This window comes from Sander vitreus, chromosome 8, assembly GCF_031162955.1.
Source record: "Sander vitreus isolate 19-12246 chromosome 8, sanVit1, whole genome shotgun sequence".
Lineage (NCBI taxonomy): Eukaryota > Metazoa > Chordata > Actinopteri > Perciformes > Percidae > Sander > Sander vitreus.
In genome coordinates, this window is record NC_135862.1 from 12984266 (window position 1) to 13008786 (window position 24521).

A 24521-nucleotide genomic window follows, 5' to 3' on the forward strand; every position below is an offset into this window, starting at 1 on the left:
CTTCAGTTAGAGCTGAAGTTCTTTGCCCGAACCCGACCATACCTGACCTTCAGTTAGAGGTGAAGTTCTTTGCCCGAACACTATCAAATCCGGCCGCACCCTGACCGAACCTGGCCGAACCCGGACCCGGCCGAACCCTGACCGAACCCGGCCGAACCCGACCTTCAGTTAGAGCTGAAGTTCTTTGCCCAAACCCGACCATACCTGACCTTCAGTTAGAGGTGAAGTTCTTTGCCCGAACACTATCAAACCCGGCCGAAACCCAAACCCGGCCAGGCCCAAATCCCGGCCGAACCCTGACCGAACCCGGCCAAACCCTGAGCACTGAGCTGAAGTTATTTGCCCGAACACTACCAAACCCTGACCGAACCCGGCCAAACCCGAACCCGAACCCGGCCGAACCCTAACCGAACCCGGCCGAACCCTGACTGAACCCGGCCGAACCCTGAGTACTTAGAGCTGAAGTTATTTGCCCTAACACTACCAAACCCTGACCGAACCCGGCCAAACCCGAACCCGAACCCTGACCGCCTGACCGAACCCGGCCGAACCCGACCTTCAGTTAGAGCTGAAGTTCTTTGCCCAAACCCGACCATACCTGACCTTCAGTTAGAGTGAAGTTCTTTGCCCGAACACTATCAAACCCGGCCGAACCCTGACCGAACCCGGCCGAACCCGAACCCGAACCCGGCCGAACCCAAACCCGGCCGAACCCTGACCGAACCCGGCCAAACCCGAACCCGAACCCGGCCGAACCCTAACCGAACCCGGCCGAACCCTGACTGAACCCGGCCGAACCCTGAGTACTTAGAGCTGAAGTTATTTGCCCTAACACTACCAAACCCTGACCGAACCCGGCCAAACCCGAACCCGGCCGAACCCGGCCGAACCCTGACCGAACCCGGCCGAACCCTGACCGAACCCGAACCCGACCAAACCCGACCTTCAGTTAGAGCTGAATTTCTTTGCCCGAACCCATCCGAACCCGACCTTCGAACCCGGCCGAACCCTGCCGAACCTGGCCGAACCCGACTGAACCCGACCTTCAGTTAGAGCTGATGTTCTTTGCCCAAACCCGACCGAACCCGACCTTCAATTAGAGCTGAAGTTCTTTGCCCTAACCCGACCTTCAGTTAGAGCTGAAGTTCTTTACCCGAACCCACCCGAACATGGCCGAACCCGAATCCGAACCCAGTCGAACCCGCCCCCGAACCCGGCCGAACCCTACTGAACCCGGCCGAACCCTGCCGAACCCGAACGAAATCCTGAACCTGACCGGACCCTACCGAACCCATCCGAACCGGATCCCGAACCCGGCCAAACCAGGCCGAACCCGACCGAACCTGACCCTAATCCCGATCTAACCTGATCCCGAACCCCGCCGAATCTGACCAAACCCGACTGAACCCGAAGCCGAATCCCGGATTTGGTGCCCAGATTCGACTTCAGATTGGGCCGAATATTGGACCGAATCTCCTATTCCCTCTTTTTTTTACATTATTCCTGATGGAGATGGAATGTACATCATTTAAGTGTGTGTGTGTGTGTGTGTGTGTGTGTGTGTGTGTGTGTATTTATTATTGTCTTCTGATGGATTTTTGACATTTTTTTAAGGATATAGTATTCACTTTTAAAAATTTACTTTTTTAGGGAATGGCTGGACAATATTGCTTTTACATTCTTATTTTTTAATTTTTTAATGTTTTTAAATTCTATTTTATTCATTTGCAAAGCACCAACAGGAATACCACCCTATTTCATTGTATCCTGTACAATGACAGTAAAGAATTCTATTCTATTCTAATCGAAATACATCACCTCACCGCTCATTTACCGCGCAACCCGGAGAGATAATATTGCATCTCAGTCGGCTCTGTCAGTTTCTTTAACAGAAGCCCTCCACACCCTCCTCAGCTCAGGTCTGATAGCACAGATAAACTAAACTCCACTTCCGTCGATCACTCACACACACAGACACACACACACACACACACACACACACGCAGTCCGGTGGATTCCATAGTTACAGGTCTGCGACCGGCACAACATTTCCAACATTTTGACCAACCATGATGTATGAAGAGTGAAACCTGTAAGGGAGAGAGCAATTTGTTTGGAAACATTTCAGAGAATCATACTGCAGTTCCCCCCTCTGTCCTCCCCTCTGGCTCTCAACAGTTAGTCCCCATACACACACATTGGCAAATCTCTTACAAAAGTCATAGCACACCATTCCCGATCATTACACACGTTTTGATGTATTTTGTGTGCATTTTCCGATTGCTGCTATTGCAGCACATTCGCACACTGAACTATTAAAAACACATAATGTAATGGAAATGAAGGCAAGAGAGATTTATTCTTTAGATTTTTCAAGGCAGTGTTAAATGGGAAAAAAAACTTGAGAGAAGGTACAGAAGCGAAAAATAAGGCAGAGGTTAACTCCCAGCACAAAGAGAGGGATGAGGTATATCTAAAAACAACAAAGTAAAAGATGACGGAGTAGTATAAGAGAAAACACCAAACACTCTGGCCAAACCAAAAAAACACATTTACAAAGCTTCAATGCTTTGTTACTAAAATAAATGGGGGAGGGTAACATCACACATTTCTTGGCAGTGTTACAAATCAAAACCACCAGGAGACCAGAATTGTGTTGGGTTTATAGTGCCCTGAATTACAAGTGAAACAATTCAACATGTATTAATTTCAAAAGGCTAAGAAATGCACAACTTTGTTAAAGTGCCCATATTATGAATAAAAACACTTTTTCTGGTTGTTATTTTGTGTCTCTGGTGCTTCCACACGCATACAAACTTTGAAAAAAAACCCATCCATGCTGTTTTGAGTGAGATACGGGTTTCTGAATGTGTCCTGCCTTCAGTCTCCGGGTGAGTGGTTCAAAATCTGCACGGCTTTCTACGTCACTAGCTGAGACGAGGGGCCTAGGGGGCGAACTGTTAGCATGCTAGCTCATTCTCAATGGCAAAACACTGCTACAACACACACAAATTCACCCTAATCTACAAAATAAATTGTATAGAACTACTTACATGACCCTGTTCTGCAGGTATTCCACACAAAGTTGGAAGTGTGCCCTCATTTAGAAGAAGGCTCCCGGCTAATCCTGCCTTGTACAAGCCGAAGTTGCACAAACACCTAGCTAGCTCATATAATCCTAACCTAGCTACTGGGCATGTGCGACAGACAACAAAGATCTTACAGAAGTTGCAAGGTCTCACTCTGTAGTTAAAACAGAGACCTGACACAGGGTGAAAAGAGGATCTGCAGAAATGTGCAGTACAACAAAAACATGGTGTTTTTTGAAAATTAAACCATGTAAACCTATTCTGATACAATCTCAAATTACAATTATGAACCTGAAAATGAGCATAATATGGTCACTTTAAACCAGAATGTGAACAATCAGAAAAAAAGCTGCCATTAGTCTTGTCTTAAATAACAATAAAACAATGAACAAAAAATGAAAATAAAATAACACTATGATAAATACACAAGATAATTCTCCAACCACTGCGTTTCCTATCTGTATCCCACTGTTAGAATGGGAAGTTTCATAGTCCAAAACAGGTTTTGAGATTTATAATAACAATTATTCTTCTGGAAAACCTATTCAATTCAGCAGGTAGAACAATAAAAATGAGAGCTGTCTGCCCGGACATTCTTGACTAAAATGGCCCTTAATGCTATACTGTAGCATACATTTACACATACATTTTCAATAGCTTATCATGTCAAAAACAAACCCTATTTTCAACTTTTCTACACAGGAATAATGTAGAGGTAATTCTACTCAACTTTCAACTATTATCTTTGGTAAGAGACAGTGTCAGAATAGGCAGAAATTCTCACAATAATGTGTTGTTTCAGTTTTCTGATATTTGATTATTAATTCATATGCCAAACTATCTGTGATGCAAAACACAAACATACATGTCCATGACTGTCCTCCTCTGACAAAACTAAAGGATACAATCAAGAAAATCGTTTTAATATAAAATTATCTTTCCAGTTTAAGGCTTTTCCTGACTGTGTAAAAACAGCACTATGTGGCCCCAGCACCTGAATAACCATCACAACAGAAGGCACATTTAATATTTAATACAACAAATAGGGAAGGGCACTCAACTGAGGTACATTTTCTGAAATGTCATCTCTAGAAATTACATTGAACTCAAATGAAAAAAAAAAATCCTACAAACATTCATAAAATAAATATAGTTTTGTCATAACTTACAAATAAGGCTGTGTTTTCCATGTGCAGTGAAACACATATATTGTATATTGTCACAAACAAAACAAACAATTTTGTGTATATACACATCCTTGGAGTGTGTCAATAAATGTATGTTTTGTCTTTAGATCAAGTCAGGTCCTTGCAGCCAGTAGTGCAGATCATCAGTGACATGGTGCACAGCTGTATCTTCGTTTGTAATATAATTTGTCAATGACACTCATCGACCAGTACCCTCACAGTAGTCAACAGTACATCCAGTGAAATAAACTCTGAGCATATCAGTAGTATCTCCTTAGCAACGATCGTCACTGCTGCCACTTTTTTTTCTTCACAGAGCTGACGTGAATGAAGACAGTATCCAATCCTATGTTACCGCCTCTGTCAGTCAGCAGGTATTACGGTTATGTAGCAGGAATCAGGCCCGGATTTTAAAGTGCTCTGGTTGCCGTGGTTGTGACCGTGGCAACCGTCATGTTGCAGCGGGCAGGTGACAAGGTCAACTGTGGCTGGGCCTCACCTGCCGGTTCCACATGCCACGTTTGGAGTGATAGTGGTGGAAGAAGTTCCTCAAGTAGATCCTCTCCACTTCCAGTCCTGCCTGGAGAATCCTGGAACAGAGAGCACAGGAGAGTTTGTTTACTTACATTTCATTTTGTTGGGGTCACAAATATCGATACTAAATGAAACATTAATCCTACTCTCAATCAGAACTAATCAATTACAAAATAAGTATGCTACTTTGTTAAATGTATCTTTTTTGTCTTGTTACAGAGTAACAGCATATTTAACAGCTTGTTTCTACTTAATTTCTGGTTTTGAAATAATTAAAAGTGCACTATAAAAATGCAGGGGATGTAAAAGTTGAGTAAATGTAGGGACACATTGTGAAAAATGGGCAGTCACCTAAATGTACTGTAAAAGAAAAGGTAGGCTAATAAATCTTGCTGCATCATTCGTTATCATTAAGGTACCCACTTCGGAATCCACTGCTTTAGCGAAATAAAAAACAACCCAAGTATACTCTCACACTGTTAAGCATCATCTGTCTGTCATGTTCAATGCCTTCCAGAGCTTATTTTGTAATGTCGCCATCTGCTGCAGTCAGTGTTTTCCCACGCTTCCCAGAGTTATTTTATACAATCAGGAACATGCATGAACTTCTTACACTCGGTCCGTGCAAGTGGAGAGACCATTATCACATGTCAGTAACAGCAACATACTGAGTAGCAACAGCTACTTTAAAATGTTTTTTAAACTTTTTTTGATAAAATAAAAGTAATGAAAACAGAAATTGCAAATGGAGGAAATAGACAAAACAAACCTGAGTAACAAACAAGTCTATCCATTAAGTAACATTCTGAAAGGGAGGACAAACCTGTCGAGGAGCTCCCAATCTTCTCCTCCCCAGCGGTCCGTGAATTCCCTGGTGTTCATTCCTCCCACTGCGTCCAGATCGGACTTGTAGATCCCCAGCAGGCCAAAGCCATTGACCTCCCAGTAACCTGCAACACCGATGATATGGCCACATTTTCATTAAAATGTAATGTCGCTTACATCCACACTTCTCCTGAAAATGCAAAAAGTGCTTACATTTTAGTGGCTTACCATGACCAATGCCTTTGTTTTAATATCATATCAATGTCAGAAAAACATTACTTTTTATAAATCTACACCTGCCATTTGTTACAACCTGGCAAATCTGAGTGCGTGTGGCTGTAGGCAATAAACTGTGTAGATTCCCCCCTATCACTGGGGTCACATATCTTGCTTTTCTAATGACTGAATCTCCGAATTGACAAAGAAGCAGTGGAAGAGTGAGCTTCCTAAGACGGGTCAGTAGTAACACAAAGAAAAAAGACGGGGAGTCTTGATGCAGGAAAGTGAGAAAATGTGCAATAATCATCATGTATGGGCGCCCGAATAGCTCAGTTGGTAGAGCAGGCGCCCATATATAGAGGTTTACTCCTTGACGCAGCAGGCCCAGGTTCGACTCAGACCTGCGGCCCTTTGCTGCATGTCATTCCCCCTCTCTCTCCCCTTTCATGTCTTCTGCTGTCCTGTCAAAATAAAGGCCTTTTTTTTTTAAATGATCATCATGTATAATCAGCATAAATACGCATGTGCAGGCAAAAACAACACAAAAGGGCTTGGAATGGCTACTAAACTGGTTAAACCAAACCAACCATTGAATGGCTCCTTTCCATTTTACTTTGTTTAAGACTAAATCCCAGAGCTGTCTTCTGTCGTGTGTTTTCACTGTCTGTCACCCTTTTTGCTGTACATCTAACAGGGATCCTACACTCCTACATCCTACACAAGAATTTCTCACTGATTTAACATCTTCTTAGTCATGTTAAAGAACTCAAATTTGGAGTAAATTACAACATTGTTCTAAGCTTCAAACTACTGCTATAAAAAAACACTCCATTAAAAGACTTCTGATAAATATGACTCAAGTATTAAAGTTTTAGCGCTACAACAAAAATGTTTATGGGGTTAGGGTTAGTAACAACCTTCAAAAGGAAGGAACTATGGTCACATTAAAATAGAACTAAAGATGGGTGTATCTGCGCCTACCTCTGGCATCTAATGGCGTAGCCCCGCAGTCCAACCTCAGGACTATTGGAGCAAAGGCCATGTATCCCTCCACGCAGTGCTTCCTGATTGAATCGATGATAGAGGGAGGGAAGTGGATGTGGAGATCACAAAGAAACACAATGCTGTGGTCATCCTGAGGGAGAATGAGGAGGGAAATGTATAAAAGAGATGTACGATATTATTACTGTCTTTTAACACATCTGTCACTTCATCTTAAAGCTTTATTGCCAAGTGATGTAGCAATACTCACATTTATAAGGTCGATACCTGCCTGCAGACCGGCAGAGCGCTCAAAGTTCCCGCTTAGCTTTACATACTGGTACCTGATAAATTTCACAGGCATAATTATAGTACATACATATCCTGTCTGATGAGCTTTAATAAGTTCAGATTCAGTATAAAAGTGACGCACGCACGCGCACACACACACACACACACACACACACACACACACACACACACACACACCTGGGGAGTGAGGATTTCTGTAGAGCCTTCCTCACATCCATGTCAGTGCTGTTGAAGTCAGCAATGATGAGATTGAAGTTGGCGTCTCCAGTTTTTCTGAACAGTTGTTCCATGTCTACAATCAGCTGCTGCACCCACCGAGCCTGGTTTTTCACTGAGAATTGTGCAGACAAATGATCAGTTATTAAGGTAATGCATAAATAGACAAAAGGGGAAAAAACATCAAGAAAAATGCACTGTCACACTGAATGGATGCTCCAAAAAAGGATTTACTAAGTAGAACTATGACATTTCCACATTATAGTTCAACTATTGTCCAATATTACATCTGATGAAGACATAATGTAGAAAGTCATTGCTCTACTCAATCTCTGGGGGGCGAGCTGCGGTAAATCAGTGTGCAGACACATTTTTTTGTAAACACACACAAAAAAATTTCCTTTTGACATTTCACTTTTAAGATCTTGTCCCAGGAGGAGTTTACTTGTTCCTAAAAAAATTCAGGGACTGGCTGATTTAGATCCTTCCCAAAAACTGTTTTTCAAAAAGTCCACTGAGATCTCAGTCTTTATACAGCTCTGAATCTGACACAGATGGTTACATAATGGGACAAAAAAAACATATCGGAGGCCTTTCTTTCTTTGATTAATAATGAAATACTGACAAGGACTCTGTGGTTGAGACATGCCTATTAATGTCAATATTACACCTTCTACAGGAGAGTTGAAGATGTAAATGCTGACATATTAATGTCGTCTGTCATCAATTATGGTGAAATGTGTCTGAACTTTAACACCTGAGTACATTGATGATGAATGTTTTTGTGAATAGCAATAATCCAACACACAAAAAGAAGCCCAGCATAGGACAAAAGAACCAGAGGAGTTGGTTAATGTAATGGCTGTGATGAGAATGGTTAAAGGTGGATGTACCCGGTACTATGAAGTGGACAGTGGCAACAGGATTCCAGCGGAAGCCCACCGGGTTACACAGCACCAGCTGAGGTTTAGGCCGTTGGAAATTGAAGTCCTTGCTGCGTTGCCTGCTGTGGCGAATCAGAGTGTAGATGTAGTATGACAGGCGCAGCAGCTGGCCGCTCACATCTTTCAGCTCCAGCTCCAGAAGGTAGCGGCTGCCCTGGACCCCGTCCATGCGCTTCACCACGTTAACCACACGGGACAATGTAAACTGCCTGCAGGACAGAGAAAATCAGAAAACAGTGAAATGTGCTTCAAAACAATTATGCAATCTATGCACATGATTGTAGCCTACTTCTAATAAATTATATTGGAAGTGTTATTGATTCCAAGATGTGACATACTTAATCAATAACTAGTGCCAAACGTTCATGACTGACATGCCGGCATTCATTTTTCAGTTAGGTCAGAGGTTTCCAACCTATGGGTCGGGCCCCGCCAAGCAGTTCCAAGATAAATTTAAGCCTTTGCAAGATGATAAACAGGAAAGGAGTTATGGAAAAACATGTAATATGTTTATTTTCTAAGGCTTCTCACTAAACTTTGTGTCTTTTCTGAATTATGTTTTACTTTTTACCTATTTTAGATATGAAAAAAAACTCACGTTAAAATTAGGCTTTCTATGGGATTCCTGCCATAAATGCATTTCATGATTCAGGTGATAAGTCACGGATGCATATACAAATACAGTACTTACCCGTGGTGCTTTTCATTGAGCTGTTCCATAAAAGCATTGACCATGGGCAGAGCGTCACTGGAGTGGAGAAGCAGGTTGCCTGAGATGTTGCAGCGCAGGTCGATCCAATCTGATCGACGTGCTTGAAGGTCCAGGTGGCTGACCTGGAAGGTCTGGCTCCAGTTGACCTCAGTGTCAAACACCGGCGCAGGGGTAAGGTCCTCGTCATCTGCACCTTCAAAGTCAACTCCTGGTCCCCACAGAGAGTCTCTTGCACCCTCCTGCCTGTAATGATCCCGGTCTTCTACCCTCCCTTGGTCCTCCACTTCTTTCATAGCCGACTGCTTCTTGTCCATTTTGCCCTTAGCGCTAAACTTTTCTCTGTGGATGCTATTTCCTAGATCCTGTAGAGGCATTTTCATCCCTATCTCCTCATCCCTGAGGCGTTTTCTGGTACCTGGGTCCCTCTGATTTAGCCTCCCTACTTGGCGGCTCATTTCTCTCTTGGGAGTGGCAAAACGCTTGGTGGTGGCTGGCTGGAGCTCTCCGATTACAAACCGCCGCTGCTTGGCAACTGTGGGTTTTTCAGGCAGAGCAGCATTCCTCTCTAGAGGTTGAAGCTTTGAGTCTTTGAGTCTCTGGATTTGAGTATGGTTAATTCCACGGGACCTCTGGATATAATGCTGTTTAGAATTGAGCTGCTTTGACAGGACTGCTGGTCGTTCCTTTGCTTTGAGCTGCTCTCTGTCCACTGGTCTCACAGCGGCCTCTACTGATTTGGGCTTTTGTCTCTTTGCTGGTCTGAACTTTCCTTTTGGTTTTATCTGTTCTGCTTTTTTAACCCGACCCTCTAGCTTCATCTCTGTCCGGTTTTGTTGCAGGGGCGGGTGATGTTTTGAGACTTGTGTTGACTGCGGAGGCTCAGCTGGTTTCTGTGGCCCACTGTCTTTCCCTTGCCTCCTCTGCAACTCATCTGTGTGAGGCTGCAACTCATTTATGTGCAGTCTTGTGTCAGAGGTGTTCTTCAGCATGTGGTTAGTTTCTTGCATGACTAAGGAGAAGAGTTTGCGCCTGCGTCTCTGAGCATAATCATCATAATCATCACCATAGTCTGGGAAAAGGGCGTTATCCACCTGGTCCGGCCTGGCTTCCTTTTCTCTTTGATAGGCTTCATTGTCAAACTCATCCTCCTCATTGAGCACTGATTTCCTCCTCTCAAAACCAAAATCTAACAGGAAAGGAGAGTGTTATGGAATGACTACATAAGTAACTTAATTTATTTTTAAAGAAAAGCAAAGCACAAAATACCTTGTCCTGTGTTTCCTATTCCCTGCATATCAGGACGGTCTAATCTCATGTATCTAGAGAAACCGAACCTGAAGACAAGAGGAGAAAACGCACAATTATGTAAAGATTTAGAAGTTAATTAGCCTGATATTACATTAATATCACAAATCAGTTTTCAGATGGGACTCGCTCTCAAAAATAAAAAACAAAACATTTTCATCTTCCGCTGTGAAAATATTCTCAGTAGATTGAAGGGTACAGCTCCCTCTGATGGTAGTACTGTAAACATACTTCTAATTCTAGTCTGGCCTACTGTATGCAATTTCATTTAGTAGAGAATGTCACAAAGTCAGGACATATGGACCTATAATTTATTTGTCATGTTTATCCCTGGTGTCTTACATCTTCATGTAGTAGGGGCTTTCGGGGTAGAAGCAGCTGCTCTCTGTCTCCATGTGTGTAAGTCGGGTGTAGTCATTGGGGTGGATGTAGGACATGTGGACCTGGGGAGATGAAATGAAACTCTGGTAAAGCTACAAGAGCTTGCTGATGAATCATGAGACCTTGTATAATATCCGACCCCCGTGCACAGGGATTGAACAGGTGTGTGCAGAGCTGAGATAAAAAAGAGAACATCATGCATGTTTTTATTTGGATGTATACCAGATTTCAGAATTGATGTGAAGTAAGATGGATATTAAAATAATAATTACAGCCTACTACCTTAGCTTAACAGGTACAAACAGCTAGCCTAGCTGTGTCCAAAGGTAGAAAAATCTTCTAACTATCTTTTAAAGGTCACTAATTAACACCTTATAACTTTTTGGGTTATTTAATCCGCACAAAAAACAATGTGTAAAAAACAACATGTCGTCTTAGGGTGGGTTATGTGCAGACATCCTGGAGGATCACTTCAGGAAGTCAGCACAAAGTTACAAATAATGAGACTGAGATTGTAGATTTTTTTTTATAATTGTGCAGAATGTCTTCATCCTCTTTAAATTGGTCTTCAGAGGACATTATGCATGCTGGCATCATTTAGATTCTTGCTGATTAGAACACTGCTCAGGACAATAGGCCCACATTTAAAAACAAAATAATAGAGGTCCATGAAAGATGGAAAAGCTTCCTCTGTCACTCTGGAGCAACATAAACAAGAACAATTGCTTCCTCAGTGTTATCCCAACACTGTATTCAGAGCCTGTTTTGTGTGAATGATGAGCTCTGAAGAATAATGTGGGCTGGAGCACAACCAGCAGAAATGTAAGTTAAATAAACAAACTACATAAATACATACAAACTGCAGTCCTTGGTACCGGAGGAGAGGAAAGTCTTTTATTGTGTAGCTGGGTTTGTACGAGCAGTCAGGCAGGACATCTTGTAGGAACTTGCTGTTTATCAAAGGCACTGCAAACAAACACAACACACAGATGTGAGATAAGATTATATGTGCGTTGAGTAGAAGGAAATAAGTTGCACAATACTTGCACACGATGGTAGGAAACAGAGGATGAGTTGATTCATCTGCTGTTTTACAAAGAAATAGGGCAACAGAGAGATGTCTCTCACTTTGGTAGAGAGTGTCTCGCGGGTCTTCTCTCAGCATGTCTGCTGCGACATTCTGCTGTTTTGTGGGGGTGTGCTGGTGGCTTGCAGCCGTCTGTGGTATGTGGGCTACGTCACTCATTAACAAAGCCGACTCGTCTGTGGGACAAAGCCACAGGACATTAGTAATGCAGTGCTCTGTATTTATTGTTCAACAAAACCACTGACTTGGTATGCATATTTGAGCATCTTTGCAGAAAAATAACGGCAAACCATTTTGGATTATGGAACACTGTGATGGAGATTCACCCTGAACTCTATACTAATAAAGATTCACTGAGTGATGTATTTTTTAAGCAGCAGGAACTATGTGGGTTTTTTTTGTGTACTTACTAACATAGAGGGAGATGTGATTGGATTCAATAACCCGGAAACTCAAGCCTTGGTCCAGGAGCTGCCACTGTGTGAAAATCAACACAAAGAACTGCATGTCTCTTCCACTTTATTACTCACGTTGCACATGAACACGAGCACAGACCGGACATGAGAGTTGGAACCAATGAAGTGAGACAAAGAATACAGAAGGGGACTTGTCTATGACGGCTGAGTCCAACTACTTACTGCCACCTCCACATGGTCAGTCCCTCTGTCGTTTTGCTTGTGGATGACTTCAAAAAAGTACCTCCTCTGAGCAGACAACCTGTCAGACAGTAAAGATTAATCAGTACTACATTATAATCACATCAGACATGTGGCTTTAAGCACAGGATCTGTCTAGGTCCTTGCTTGCTTCACTGCTCTTCCATTTTCCCCCCGTTAAACGTTTCTCTTTGGCGGAGTTTTTCCTTATCTGATTTGTGATATTGGGCTATTTAAATAAAATTGACTTGACCACATACAGTATAGGCTGCAGCAGCTCCCACAGTCAGCTAAAGATCTGTGCATCAGTCTCTTTGTTCTTAATTTAAAAAAAAAAAATAACAATGCTTGATCAACCTCAAAAGGTCCCCTCTTGAGGTTGATCAAGTAGATATGTTATTATTATTATTTATTTATTATTAGGTTCACTGTTGGTAATACAGTTTTTTAATCTGAATATATTCCTGCAAATGTTGAATAATTTCATTAAAACTGAAACTACTGGCTACTATTCAAACTTTTTAAAATCCAAATAAATCAGTACAAACTAGGCAACAGACATGTACATAAACTAAGTGTTGATCATAATTGCTGATATTTACATTTTCTCGTGTTCGTGTCAACTTGTAGCCAACAAAACTTCCTGTTCAGTTACAGTAAACCATAGCCCACTCATATTTGTATAGCTAGAAATGGTAGTCTAATTTTTTCCAGCAACTGTGTCAGAAATGTTGAGTTTTACCGTATCAACAACACTATCTTTCATATACATTTTACATAGAAATGCTCATGCTTAGGTTCTTAGATTAGACGTGCCTACGTTTATGCATTGGTTTCATGTGATTAAAAGGGTACTCCTGCAATTAAGTTGTGCACTTGCAAAAAATAAAAAATAATTGACAATAATGGTGCAGCAGAGGTTGTGATATCCTGACTTTAAGTTCCTTGTATGAATCATTTTTGTTGTTGCTAAAGTTAGGACAGTTTGGGTTATTTTGACTGAGAGATGTTGGTCTGTTTTGTTTTATATGTGCTCCGTTCATGGGTTTGACGTGTAGGACAAAGGTGACATCCCATATAATGGTGCACCGATCAGTTTTCAACAGTCAATTTTCTTTTTGTTTATGTTGCTGAGGCAGATGCCACAGGCAGTTAAATCTGATCAAACCACACACACATAGTCATGATGTAGCATTGATGTTACGGAGAAATTTTTCTATCAGGCAAAGAAACAATCCGAGAACTGGGTTGATTACTGAACTATACTCAGTAAGATTTATGGCCCTATTTTAACGATCTAAGCACACGGCGTGAAGCGCATGCCACAGGTGCGTTTAGGCGTGTCCAAATCCACTTTTGCTAGTTTGACGGTGGAAAAAAGGGTCCGTGCGCCAGGCGCATGGTTCAAAAGGGTTGTACTTAGTGTCTTCATTAAGTCATAGGTGTGTTTTGGGCGTAACATGCAATAATTAGAGTGTCATCTCCCATTCCCTTTAAAAGCCAGGCTTGTTTATACCTTGGTGCATTGCTATTATGATGATGGATTTGCAATACTTTTATTTGTAATCTTTTGCATGTTTGTGTGCTGCTGCGCTTCCCTGTGTGTGTGTGTGTAACAAGCATAGTGTGTGTGCACTGTGCACGAGCCTAGGCGCATTTTACTAATTTGTTGTTAAAATAATTGACTTTAGACCAGGTTTTTGTTGGTCAATGGCGCGGTCACTTCCCCCTGCCTCAAGATAGCAATACGCCAAGAATTCACCTGAACACACCTCCCTGTAAGACCAGCACGCCCATGGGGGCAAAGATGGGCGCAGGTGCATTTTCTATTTAAACGACATGGGCGCTGGACGGGAAATTGACAACTGTGTCGGCCTTAAACTAGCAAAGACACACTATTTATTTGGCCAATGCACATGAATCAACATGTCTGTAAATGTGCCCGTGTTAGCCAGTCGGCTAATTGTCAACTGTACGATACTGTATGTTACTAATAACATCCAGTATACTGTATATATACACTATATATCTACCCACATTGTTGACAGTAGATGTTAACTCACCAAACTGGTTTAGAGGTCTGACTGGCATACTTCTCAAACTCGCCCGGGGCTGTCCATTCTGTGCCAGCCTAGAAAAAGAAAGCCCATATGCAAACAAATATTACAGAGAGTATTAGGTATAAGGTCATGCAACCTGAGAAGATGACAGATGTGCGAACCTTTCCAACCCATGCCAATAACTGCAAGTTAAGGGGAGAGTCATCTGTGCTGAGCCACAATTCAGAGTTGTCATCAGAGCTCAAAGCAAACACAAACTCTCCTGAGAGACAAGCAGAAAAAAGGAGACAAGGAGATAAAGAGACCGATTGAGGGAGATGTATTGCATGCGTGCACTCAGTAACAGACAGGTAAAAAGTATTTGCTGTACCATCAGTATATGGATGTAGATAACCAAATATCCTGAGCCCGTAGTTTGTCCACTGAGGAGAGACGGCCAGCTTCTGCACTGTAGTCCTGGACTGAAAGAGCGAGGAAAGGGAAACACCGAGAATCAGTTACAATGTTTACTCAAAGTGAGACTACAGCTTGAGCCCAAGGACATGAGGATCTAGCACGTGGATGTAGAATGCACCTCTGAGTGACAACAGAGAGTGTGTGTGTGTGTGTGTGTGTGTGTGTGTGTGTGTTTGACTGCGGTTGTGTCAGAGTGTGTGCTGGGATGTCTTTGCACCACGAATGCCTGCACAACATTTCATGGTAATCCATCAAATAGTTGCTGGGAAAAGAAATGGTGGACCGACCAACATTACCATTCCTAGAGCCATCAATTAACCATGATTAATGGAAACTGAGTGAACTGAGAACATAAGGGTTTGACTCACATGAGGATACAAGGGGTAGTGCAGGTTCTTGCAGAGGTCAGCTGTAGAACTGCCACACCAGTCCTCAAAGACGTGCAGATTGGCCTGTCCCTTATACTACAGGAAGTAAAGAGAGAGTGAGGACGATGTTAGGAACACACTGGTGTTTTTGCTGCAGTCAGTCAGCAGTGGGACAATTAACCATCTGGCCTCAGTACTTTGCAACCTAAGGGGGCGGTATATTCTAATGAGCCTGCATGTGACATAGGAAAGGGAACCAAATCTGAATGGCTTGATGAATCCCATGTTTTCTGATCTAGGCATCAGACAAAAAACTGACTGGGTTGTCTTATTTCACAGTTTGTGGGTTGGAAGACACTCCAGATACCCAAATGTATGTGAACAAGCACTGAAAAAGGGAGTTTTTCATGTCTCCTTTAATCAGTGTTGGGCAAGTTACTTTAAAAAAGTAATTAGTTACAGTTACTAGTTACTTCTTCCAAAAAGTAACTAAATTAGTTATTCAGTTACAAATTATGAAAGTAACTATTCCGTTACTTTCAAGTACATTTTTAAATGCTCAAATGTGACCCCACCTCCACCTACCCCTCTTTAATGGAACTTAAAATACAGGTGCATGTTCAATTATTTATGATAAGTCTGAATATTATAATGAGATGGACACTTAATACATTATTAACAGAAACAATGTACACACATCTAAACTATGTTAATGTTGCTGTGGGACAAAGGGAGACTAGCCTCAAATCAAATGCCATGTATGTAGATATTATGTTTATATAGTGGATCAATACCAATATCAATACCTCAACAGGCCACAACTGGGCAAAATTAAAATATACTTGTTAAGCACTATACCAAAAATAAATAACATAACATAACATATACACTCTTTGTAGTGCAAATAACGTAAGTGGCCTGATGTTTATACTTGTGCGCGTCGAGCCGGCGTGTGTGTGTGTGTGTGTGTGTGTGTGTGTGTGGGGAGTAGGTGATAGAGCGAGGGAGAAGTGAGAGAGTGACGGCGATTAGCGACTCTAGAGTCATAGTGAGAGAAACTGGAGCAGGAGAAGTTAACCCTCTCCATGATTTCATAACGCCATACCTGTCTCTCTCTCGTTGACTGACTCGCTTGTGTTGTTCGTTGTGTGTCCGACTATGCGTGCTTTCAAACACCCGTCCAACTCTACCTCTGACTGCCTTACCATGACATTTTACTCAACCTCAGCCAATCGTCAGCATGTATGCACTTGTGTTGTGCACTGCCCACTAACCAAGGAAGAACAGTAAAAAAAAAAAGTATTTGCCTCTCGGCTCAGACTCAGAGATCTAGTTGGTCTGATGAAAAAAACAGCTTCAAATATAGTAAGGCGCCGCTTTTTTTTAGCAGTAACGGTAACAGCGTTATTAAGATGGGAAGAGTAATCAGTTAGATTACTTGTAACTGAAAAAAAGTAACGTCATTAGTAACGCCGTTATTTATAACGCCGTTATTCCCATCACTGCCTTTAATTGAGTAATTATGTTTAATTTGTTATTGGGTAAGTTGATCTTTTAAGTAAGATATATGTATACAGAGGTAAAGGGGTGGATCACAGGAATTGTTTGACAATGGAAATAGCTATGAAATCGCTTTCCCCCCACCTCCAATCGCTTCGATGAAAGTCTGCAGGAAACACACGCACGTAAAAGAAGCAGTCAAGTTTCAGCAGAGGCCCAGATGTCCTGTAAACATACACCTCTGTGACATCTGTCATAGAGCCGTGTTATCAGATCTGCGTGTATCGATTGCAGCACAGGGGCAGAATAATGCAGGTACTGTAAGAGCCAAAGCCTCGGTATTACCAGTCCAATAGTTCATCAAATTTCATTAGTGGTCAAGCTAAACGCTCTGCTGTCATCAGCACAGTTAGTTAAAGGTTAGCGAGACCCAGGCTGTAAAATAATGACTCAAAGGCACTTCACAGGCTCAGTGCTGCAATCATTCAACAAACCTCTTTCCCTCTGTTTTCATGTCTGTGATCAGAGGCCACTCGACTAAAAATAAATAAATTCAACCATGGCTAGGTTGCACCCTTTTCTCTTACCTTCCCTTCCAAACAGCAGTTAAAGTTGAAGGTTAAAGTTGTGACATTTAATGGTCTTTTAAACTGTGAGGAATTTTAGCTTTTCTTTTTAAACTGAATATGGTTAGGTTTGGATTTGGAAATTTGAAGACTTTGAAAAACTGTGACGGTATTTCCACTACGTTTTTACTTTTTATAGCCCAAACAATTGATCAATTAATTGAGAAACTTTTCAGCAGATGAATCAATAATGGCAGAACAACTTTTCTGGAAATGAAAGTGAAAAAACATTTATAGTAGAGCCAGACACAGCAAGAGCTTTCCCCAAACATGAAACTTACAACCGGCCAAAGCACAGCGCTGCTTAATATAGTGGAAACATGATGACAGAGCAATGGAGAAGCTGCAGAAGCAGCCTCTGCTGCAGGAAACTGCATACTGTACACACAGGCAAATGAACAGAGGTGGGAGGGAAATAAGCAGGCCTGGGCAGGCCTGGGCAGGTTATTCAAAGTTCAAAAGGTGTGACAGTGTTTAGGCATATGGGCACTGTGAACAAACACAAACACACCTCTGCTTTCCAGGTTTGTGTAGTGAAGCTGGACCTCCAAGCAACTGAATCCTCCACTGGGTTTGGTTGATTGTCCCTTCTGACCTGGAAAACACAAAGTCTTACCATGGTTTTCTTCGCCCCTACCTGCACAACCACACACACCCTTGTACCACCATATTTTCTATTACCACTTATTTTTCCATGTAGCATCCTTACCCTTTCGTCAAACATGGCCCTCCTCCAGCTGCTACTGTCAGCGTCAGGATTCATACCTGAGGAAGTAGGTGAAAACAAAATCAGCTGACAGGCAAATATGCCTCGACTGTGCACAGATGTGGCAATACTGTCACGAGGTCGATTTAAAGAGACGGATCAGTGTGTGTGTGTTTGAAAAAGAGTGAGGGGGGGATGGGGAGGTCAGATTGTAGATTTACACTCAGAAGGAAGACCCATCTCACACTGGGTAATCAAACTTCCTGCCCTTTGCGTTATTTACACCTCAGCTTACCTACCTTCTGTTGCATTGCACTCACACCCAAGTATAACATTGAAAGAAATCTGGGATTTTCAAGGAGGTGGAACAGGTTGTAAATCCAGGCCTGGCTTTCTCCTTACTTTGCAATTCAAATGTATTCTAATATAGTAATAGCATGTTGATGTTCAACCACTTGATAACAGGTCACGTACTTCAGGTGTTACCAGAGTTCCAGTTTTTCTTATACATGCTTTTTTATCCATTTCTTGTGGGCTTGTGTTGCATGAACAATGGAGCCCAGTGTCCCAACGGAGTCCAACCCACTACCTGTTCCAATTCAATGCTGATAACCACTGAATGTAACTTATCTTACTCACAGCCTTCAATGCTATGGCGCTCGTGTTTTGGCAAACGTCTCTGGCACTCTGGCAGAGCAGATGCAGACATTTTATTCCTTCCTTCCGTCATCTTTTAAATTATAGGGTAGTGTCAGTGTGTATTTTAAAGGAGGAGTGTATTTTCTTTTTGTTATGAGCTTGTGGTGTCAGCGAGTGAATTGGGATTACAGTCCCTGTGGACTCTGCATCTGTCATTATCACCAGGGTGGAGATCTCCAAACACACACCCTTGAGACATGTGGGCCAATTTTGGCAACACACGTAATTCTAGAGTGGCGGTTAAGAAAAGCAAGAGAGGAATATTTGTATCTTCATCTGCACTCTTTCAGTCTTCCTACCTTCCCTTCTTCTTCTGTTGTTGACTTTTTGTCACAATATTCACCACCACATTTGGTTAATTCAATTGTTTTCTTATTCTGTCACCAAATTCAATCATTTCAAAATGACAGTCAGTGCTTTGTCTGGTGAAATTCAAAGCTGAAATGTTTCAGTTGATAGAAAGAAAATTGCTGCAGGGCTTTACAGGCCATCAGCTTTCAAAAAGGGGGGGGAATGCCATTCTAAACAACGAAGAGACTGAAGGTTTTTCCTGTAGCTACTGTATTAATGTGACATTTTGGATTATTCTGTCTATTTTGGCACAGCTAATCTCCTGAAGTAGTCACATAGATATTTCTACTGGACAATTTGTTAGAGTTAGAAAGATTTTAGACAAACTGTTGCACTTGTTTGTAGATTTCAGGGGAAGTAGCATACTGCAGACAGTGTAATGCCAAAGGTTTTTCACAGTAAGCATTAGAGACAGTCTGGTGTAAAGTACTTATTAACAGTAACTCAACTACTACGGTTTATTCTATAACAAAGGATTATTAAAAAATGTGGGAGAAGTGCCCAGTAGAAGGGATCACCACAACAAAACATCACCTGCCCACACAGGCAGCCATTTCCCCATCGGGACATTTATTAACTGCAGCTCTTCATACGTTATCTATGTTCTTAAGTGCCTGTGTGGCCTAAATGTGGGAAAAACAAGCCGTCCCTTAAAGGCCCATCTGCAGAGCCGAGCCTAACAGCACTCCTGTGGTAATCTGTAGCGACAGTCTTAATCTTTCAGTTTCTTCTTTGCAGTTAGTAGGTGATGAACATGTTTCTGCTCTGCGGCACAGGAGAAAACCACAACAACTGGACTCACTGAGCCCAAGAGAATGGAATAAAGACTAGGAATTTTGTTCTTTTTTATACTGTAGTTTTATGACGAACCAATGTATTTACTTTCACTCCCTTTTATGCTCCTTTTGAGTTTTGTGTCTCATAGTTATATAAAAGGTTCACACAGGCTGATTGTAGGATACTGGTGTGTGTGCACAAGGTACAGTAGAACAATGAGCTAAAGTGTTTAGACCAGTGGTGAAAGTGAAAAGATGATGAAAGGATGATGCACTTATGAACAGTAATGCGTAAAACTGGGGTAGGCAGGTTTTGTTTTGGCACCACTGGCAAAAATTCCATAAAAAAAACTTTCAGCATATTGTAATTCAAGTGGTCAGAGAGAAAACTAGATTTCTGCACCTCCTCTTGGTTTCCATGTTTTAGAAAATCTAGCCCGTGACCGGAGACTTGGGCCAATCACAGGTCATTTGAGAAAGAGGGCGTTCCTACTGGCTGTTCTACAAAAGTGAAGGGAATTTCAATTGAGGCAGTTTAAAACTGAAGCAACACTGCATGTTATCCTTTTAAAATAATATCATTAAAAAGAAGCTTATGTCACCTTATTGACTATGTGTAATCAAACTAGCTTTCAGGCTTGATATACAAACACTTCTGATGCACTTTCTTGACACATTTGTCACCACAAACACTTGGAACATGCTGACAGCATATTCTTACGTGTCCAATCTGTCATTCTATTACACATTTACATCTTCACATTGCTCTTTCAGCTCTGTGTGAAGGCTATATGGGGTTCTTCCCTTGACAGAAGTCCCACTGTGTTGAGGGGGCTACAGCCCAGGAATGTGTAGATAGACGAGTCCTGTAATGTAGGTCTCTTTAGGCATGCGTTTACACGTCAGGCTTTGTTCAAAGTGTGTGTTTCATGTGTTGTTACTTCTCTCTCGTAGCCAGACACCAACCTGACTATTTTCACTGTTTTCATCTCCATCCATGCCAGGGTGGTGACACCCTAATGTTATACTTGGGTGTGAGTGCAATGCAACAGAAGGTAGGTATGCTGAGGTGTAAATAACGCAAAGGGCAGAAAGTTTGATTACCCAGTGTGAGACGAGGTTTCCTTCTGAGTGTAAACCTACAATCTGACCTCCCCATCCCCCCCTCCTCACTCTTTTTCAAACACACAGACTGATCCGTCTCTTTAAATCGACCGGTTGTCTCACCTGCTGTAGGCTCATGTTTCCAGTACAAATGCATTCAGCATGATTCATGGAAAGTAAAAGTAAGATGTAAAGATGTAAATATATTGCTGATAATGCTCACACAAAGATTTAAACAGAATATCTGTGGTACTTCATATTACATTGACAGTTATCTAAAAATATTCTACTTTATGGAATTCAACATACAATCAGTGAAAAATAATTAAATTGTAATCCAACACAACATTCCTGCAATAAATAGGCTAGTACTTTTGTGTAATTTTAAATATTAACAACTTTATTGTCCAGATCATGACAAATTGGCTTGGCAACACCACACAGTATCTGTGATCATTTATGAAGCTGCATTTTGTTGTGTGGAAATTACCTGCATTTTTGTAGGATATTTTTTTAAATTGGTGCTCCTCTATATTTAGAAATGAAGTGGATACATATCAGAAAACAGCTTTGTAAATGCAGTCCACAACACCACTATAAAAGTACAGCTTAAAAAAAATAAGCAAAGGAAATGAGTGAAAACAAAGTCGTCTCAATAAGTGAACATCTTAAGTAACATAAGGAAGTTATTGTTACACAAATTATTTGGATGTTGCACAAGTTTTACCTGTAGTTGCGTGACGCTTGAAATTTGATGCAGCCTAATCCTTCTGCATTATATCATGCTTTTTACTTGTTCACTTTCCATTAAGCTGTTGTAGGCAGTTACAGGTTGTTTATTAGATCTAAGCACAAATGATGCATAACAGTGTGTACCAGTGTCCGGACTGGCAACCACATACTTACTGGTATTACTGCTCCATGCTTTTGCAGCAACCATCTCATGATAGACGGCCACAACTCCGACCAGCAGAATCGCCGCGAATAGAAGATATTTGCTATTGCGTCTCAGCTTCTTCAAGGGAAAAAACGCCGCGATCATCTTGGCTCTCGGGCGAAAGCTCCTGCCGAGTAATTCATCGGTCGGGTCACCCGCTTTGTCATCAGGAGGGGACCGACCCTACCGCGAGTCCGTCCGTCTGCCACCCACCGCTGCTCCCAGTGGGTGCGCACTACCGGCGCCCTGGATATCCCCAGTGCGCGCGGCCCCTGGTGGCTCTCATGCCGTGAAAAATCCCACCATGACTTGGGGTAGCCGGTAATCTACACTGAGCACTCTCGATCATCTAAAACGTTCAAGAGGACTTCGTGTTGCTTCTTCTTACGTAGCGCTGCCGTCCTGAGTCTCCTGACCTCTGCCACGGCTAGTTCAGCATTTCAGAGCACACGAAGCCGCACAAACAACGAAGTGAACAGTGACATCTCACACCAACTTTGCTCCACACAACTTCACGAGGGCAGATAAAAGATGCCTGAAAAGATCGGAAGAGAGACCGTTTTGCCTTCAAAATAAAAGCATGATTGTGTTATAGTGGCGAAAAAGAAATCATTGATGCGTGCACGCGCGTACAGTCATGAAATATCATCAGTTCACTGTATATTACCGATAGTATGTCTAATTTTATTAATTGTTTAGTTCACTATTGAACACCTTAACATGCGTGTCACTGGTGGTTTATTTTGAAATATGATACCGGAAACACCTTTTGTTTGTAGATAGCTTGACACCTCGCTTCGAGAGAGGAGTGAACATGGGCAGTGCCAGCACCCATCGTTTATCATTGGATTTACCTGTGCCAGTAGTCACATTTACAAATACTTCCTTTAGTGGTTTTTCCTTTAAGGTTTTTACCAACACGTTCTATAGCCTATGTAGCTACCAGTATGCAGCCTTACATTCGTTCAAGTTTTATTCGTCATGCGTAGCTATAACACAGGGTGGATTAAATGACAATAAGATCAAATGACAATACGATTTCAAATAATATGGGACATTTAAATAAAATATAACAATATAACGTTACATTTATGGAAATGAGGATTTTGTGTAAAAGGAAGAGGCAGGTTTACTCCACTGTAGGCCCTATTGCACAAATGTCATGAGAAAAAGAATAAGATTGGGATGTGAGATCTTGGAGTGAGATAAATAAAGACAGTATTGAGGGAAATGGAGAAATTGGGAGCTTTGAATGACGTGCGCCGGCCCATGCTCTTGCCTTTGATTCCCCATGTCAACTGCCCAGTCGTTGGACGAATCGGGGGAATCATCGAGATAACTTTCTCATCACCTAACACATAAAAATATAGCACGATGTACATAAATAAAAAAAGAGAATTGTGTGTGGCCCAATAGCAGCAGTCATGTGGATAGTGCATTTAAGGTAAAAAGTAGCCTAAACAGCAGGTAAGCAGATATGTGATGTGGAATTTAGCTTATGAGCCTGATGGTAAAAAACTGAAGTCTGGTGGTACTTGCAGCCCTGCTACTGTATCTTCTGCCAGACGGTAACAAGGAGAACAGTCTGCGTGCTGGGTGGCTGTAGTGGTCCTTGGTGATGCTCTGTGCCTTTCGCAGGCACTGTAGGTGGAAAATGTCCTGAACAGCCATGGAGACAGTTGCCAATAATGAGCTGGGCTGCCTTCATCACTCTCTGTTGTGAGTTGTTGTTGTGGGCAGTTTCCGTACCAGACCGTGATGCAGCCCATCAGCAAGCTCTATGTGGTGCACCTGCTGGTGTTCATGCCAAACTTCCTCAGTTTTCTCAGGAAATAGAGCCACTGGCGAGCTTTCTTGGGCACTGTGTGTCTGTGTGTGTGTGTGTGTGTGTGTGTGGTGTCTAGGAGAGGTCCTTGGTGATGTGCACAGTGCACACCGAGGAACTTAGAGCTGCTGACTCTTTTAACCTCTGCATCACTAATGTGGATGGAGAGGCGTACACCCACCTGCTGTCTCCTGTAGTCCCCGATCATCTCTTTAGTTTTACTGATGTTGAGAGAGAGAGAGGTTGTTGTCCTGGCACCAGCTGTTTAGTGTCTTCTTCTCCTTACTGTAGGCTATCTCATCGCTATCCGGAATGAGGCCCAGGATGGTCATGTCATCAGCAAACTTAAATACGGCATTTGAGCTGTCCTTAGCAGCACAGTTATAAGTAGACAGAGAGTACAAGAGGGGGCTGAGCACACAGCCCTGTGATGTGCCTGTGTTGAGGATCAGCAAAGAGGAGTTGTGGCTGCCAAGTTTTTACCACCTTGGGCCTGCCCTTCAGGAATGGCAATATCCAGCTGCAGATGAAGGTCTCCAGTTTTGAGGGAATGATGGAGTTAAATGCCGAGCTGTATTCAATGAAGAGCAATCTTACATATTTGCTATGTCCAGATGGGTAAGCGCAGTGTGTGTCACCAAGGTGATGGCGTCATCCCTGGCCCT

General features: G+C 42.2%; 1 protein-coding gene across 2 annotated transcripts; it reads right to left on the reverse strand.

The window, feature by feature from the left end:
- Nucleotides 1–2340: 2340 nt before the first annotated feature.
- On the reverse strand, nucleotides 2341–22542 carry b4galnt3b (beta-1,4-N-acetyl-galactosaminyl transferase 3b). 2 transcript variants are annotated; one of them, XM_078256886.1, is made up of 20 exons: nucleotides 22001–22542; nucleotides 18168–18223; nucleotides 17970–18053; nucleotides 15333–15428; nucleotides 14879–14969; nucleotides 14670–14770; nucleotides 14512–14579; nucleotides 12431–12509; nucleotides 12203–12269; nucleotides 11834–11968; nucleotides 11562–11671; nucleotides 10667–10767; nucleotides 10286–10353; nucleotides 8999–10205; nucleotides 8257–8516; nucleotides 7325–7478; nucleotides 7107–7179; nucleotides 6836–6989; nucleotides 5634–5760; nucleotides 2341–4866 (listed from the first exon to the last, which is right to left on the reverse strand). In XM_078256886.1, exons 1-20 carry the CDS (start codon nucleotides 22134–22136, stop codon nucleotides 4755–4757), a joined length of 3279 nt encoding a protein of 1092 aa, XP_078113012.1. In that variant the 5' UTR covers nucleotides 22137–22542; the 3' UTR covers nucleotides 2341–4754. The 2 variants fall into 2 exon arrangements, with proteins under 2 accessions (XP_078113012.1, XP_078113013.1); XM_078256887.1 differs by lacking the exon at nucleotides 22001–22542 and adding an exon at nucleotides 21218–21441.
- Between the last annotated feature and the right edge of the window lie 1979 nt (nucleotides 22543–24521).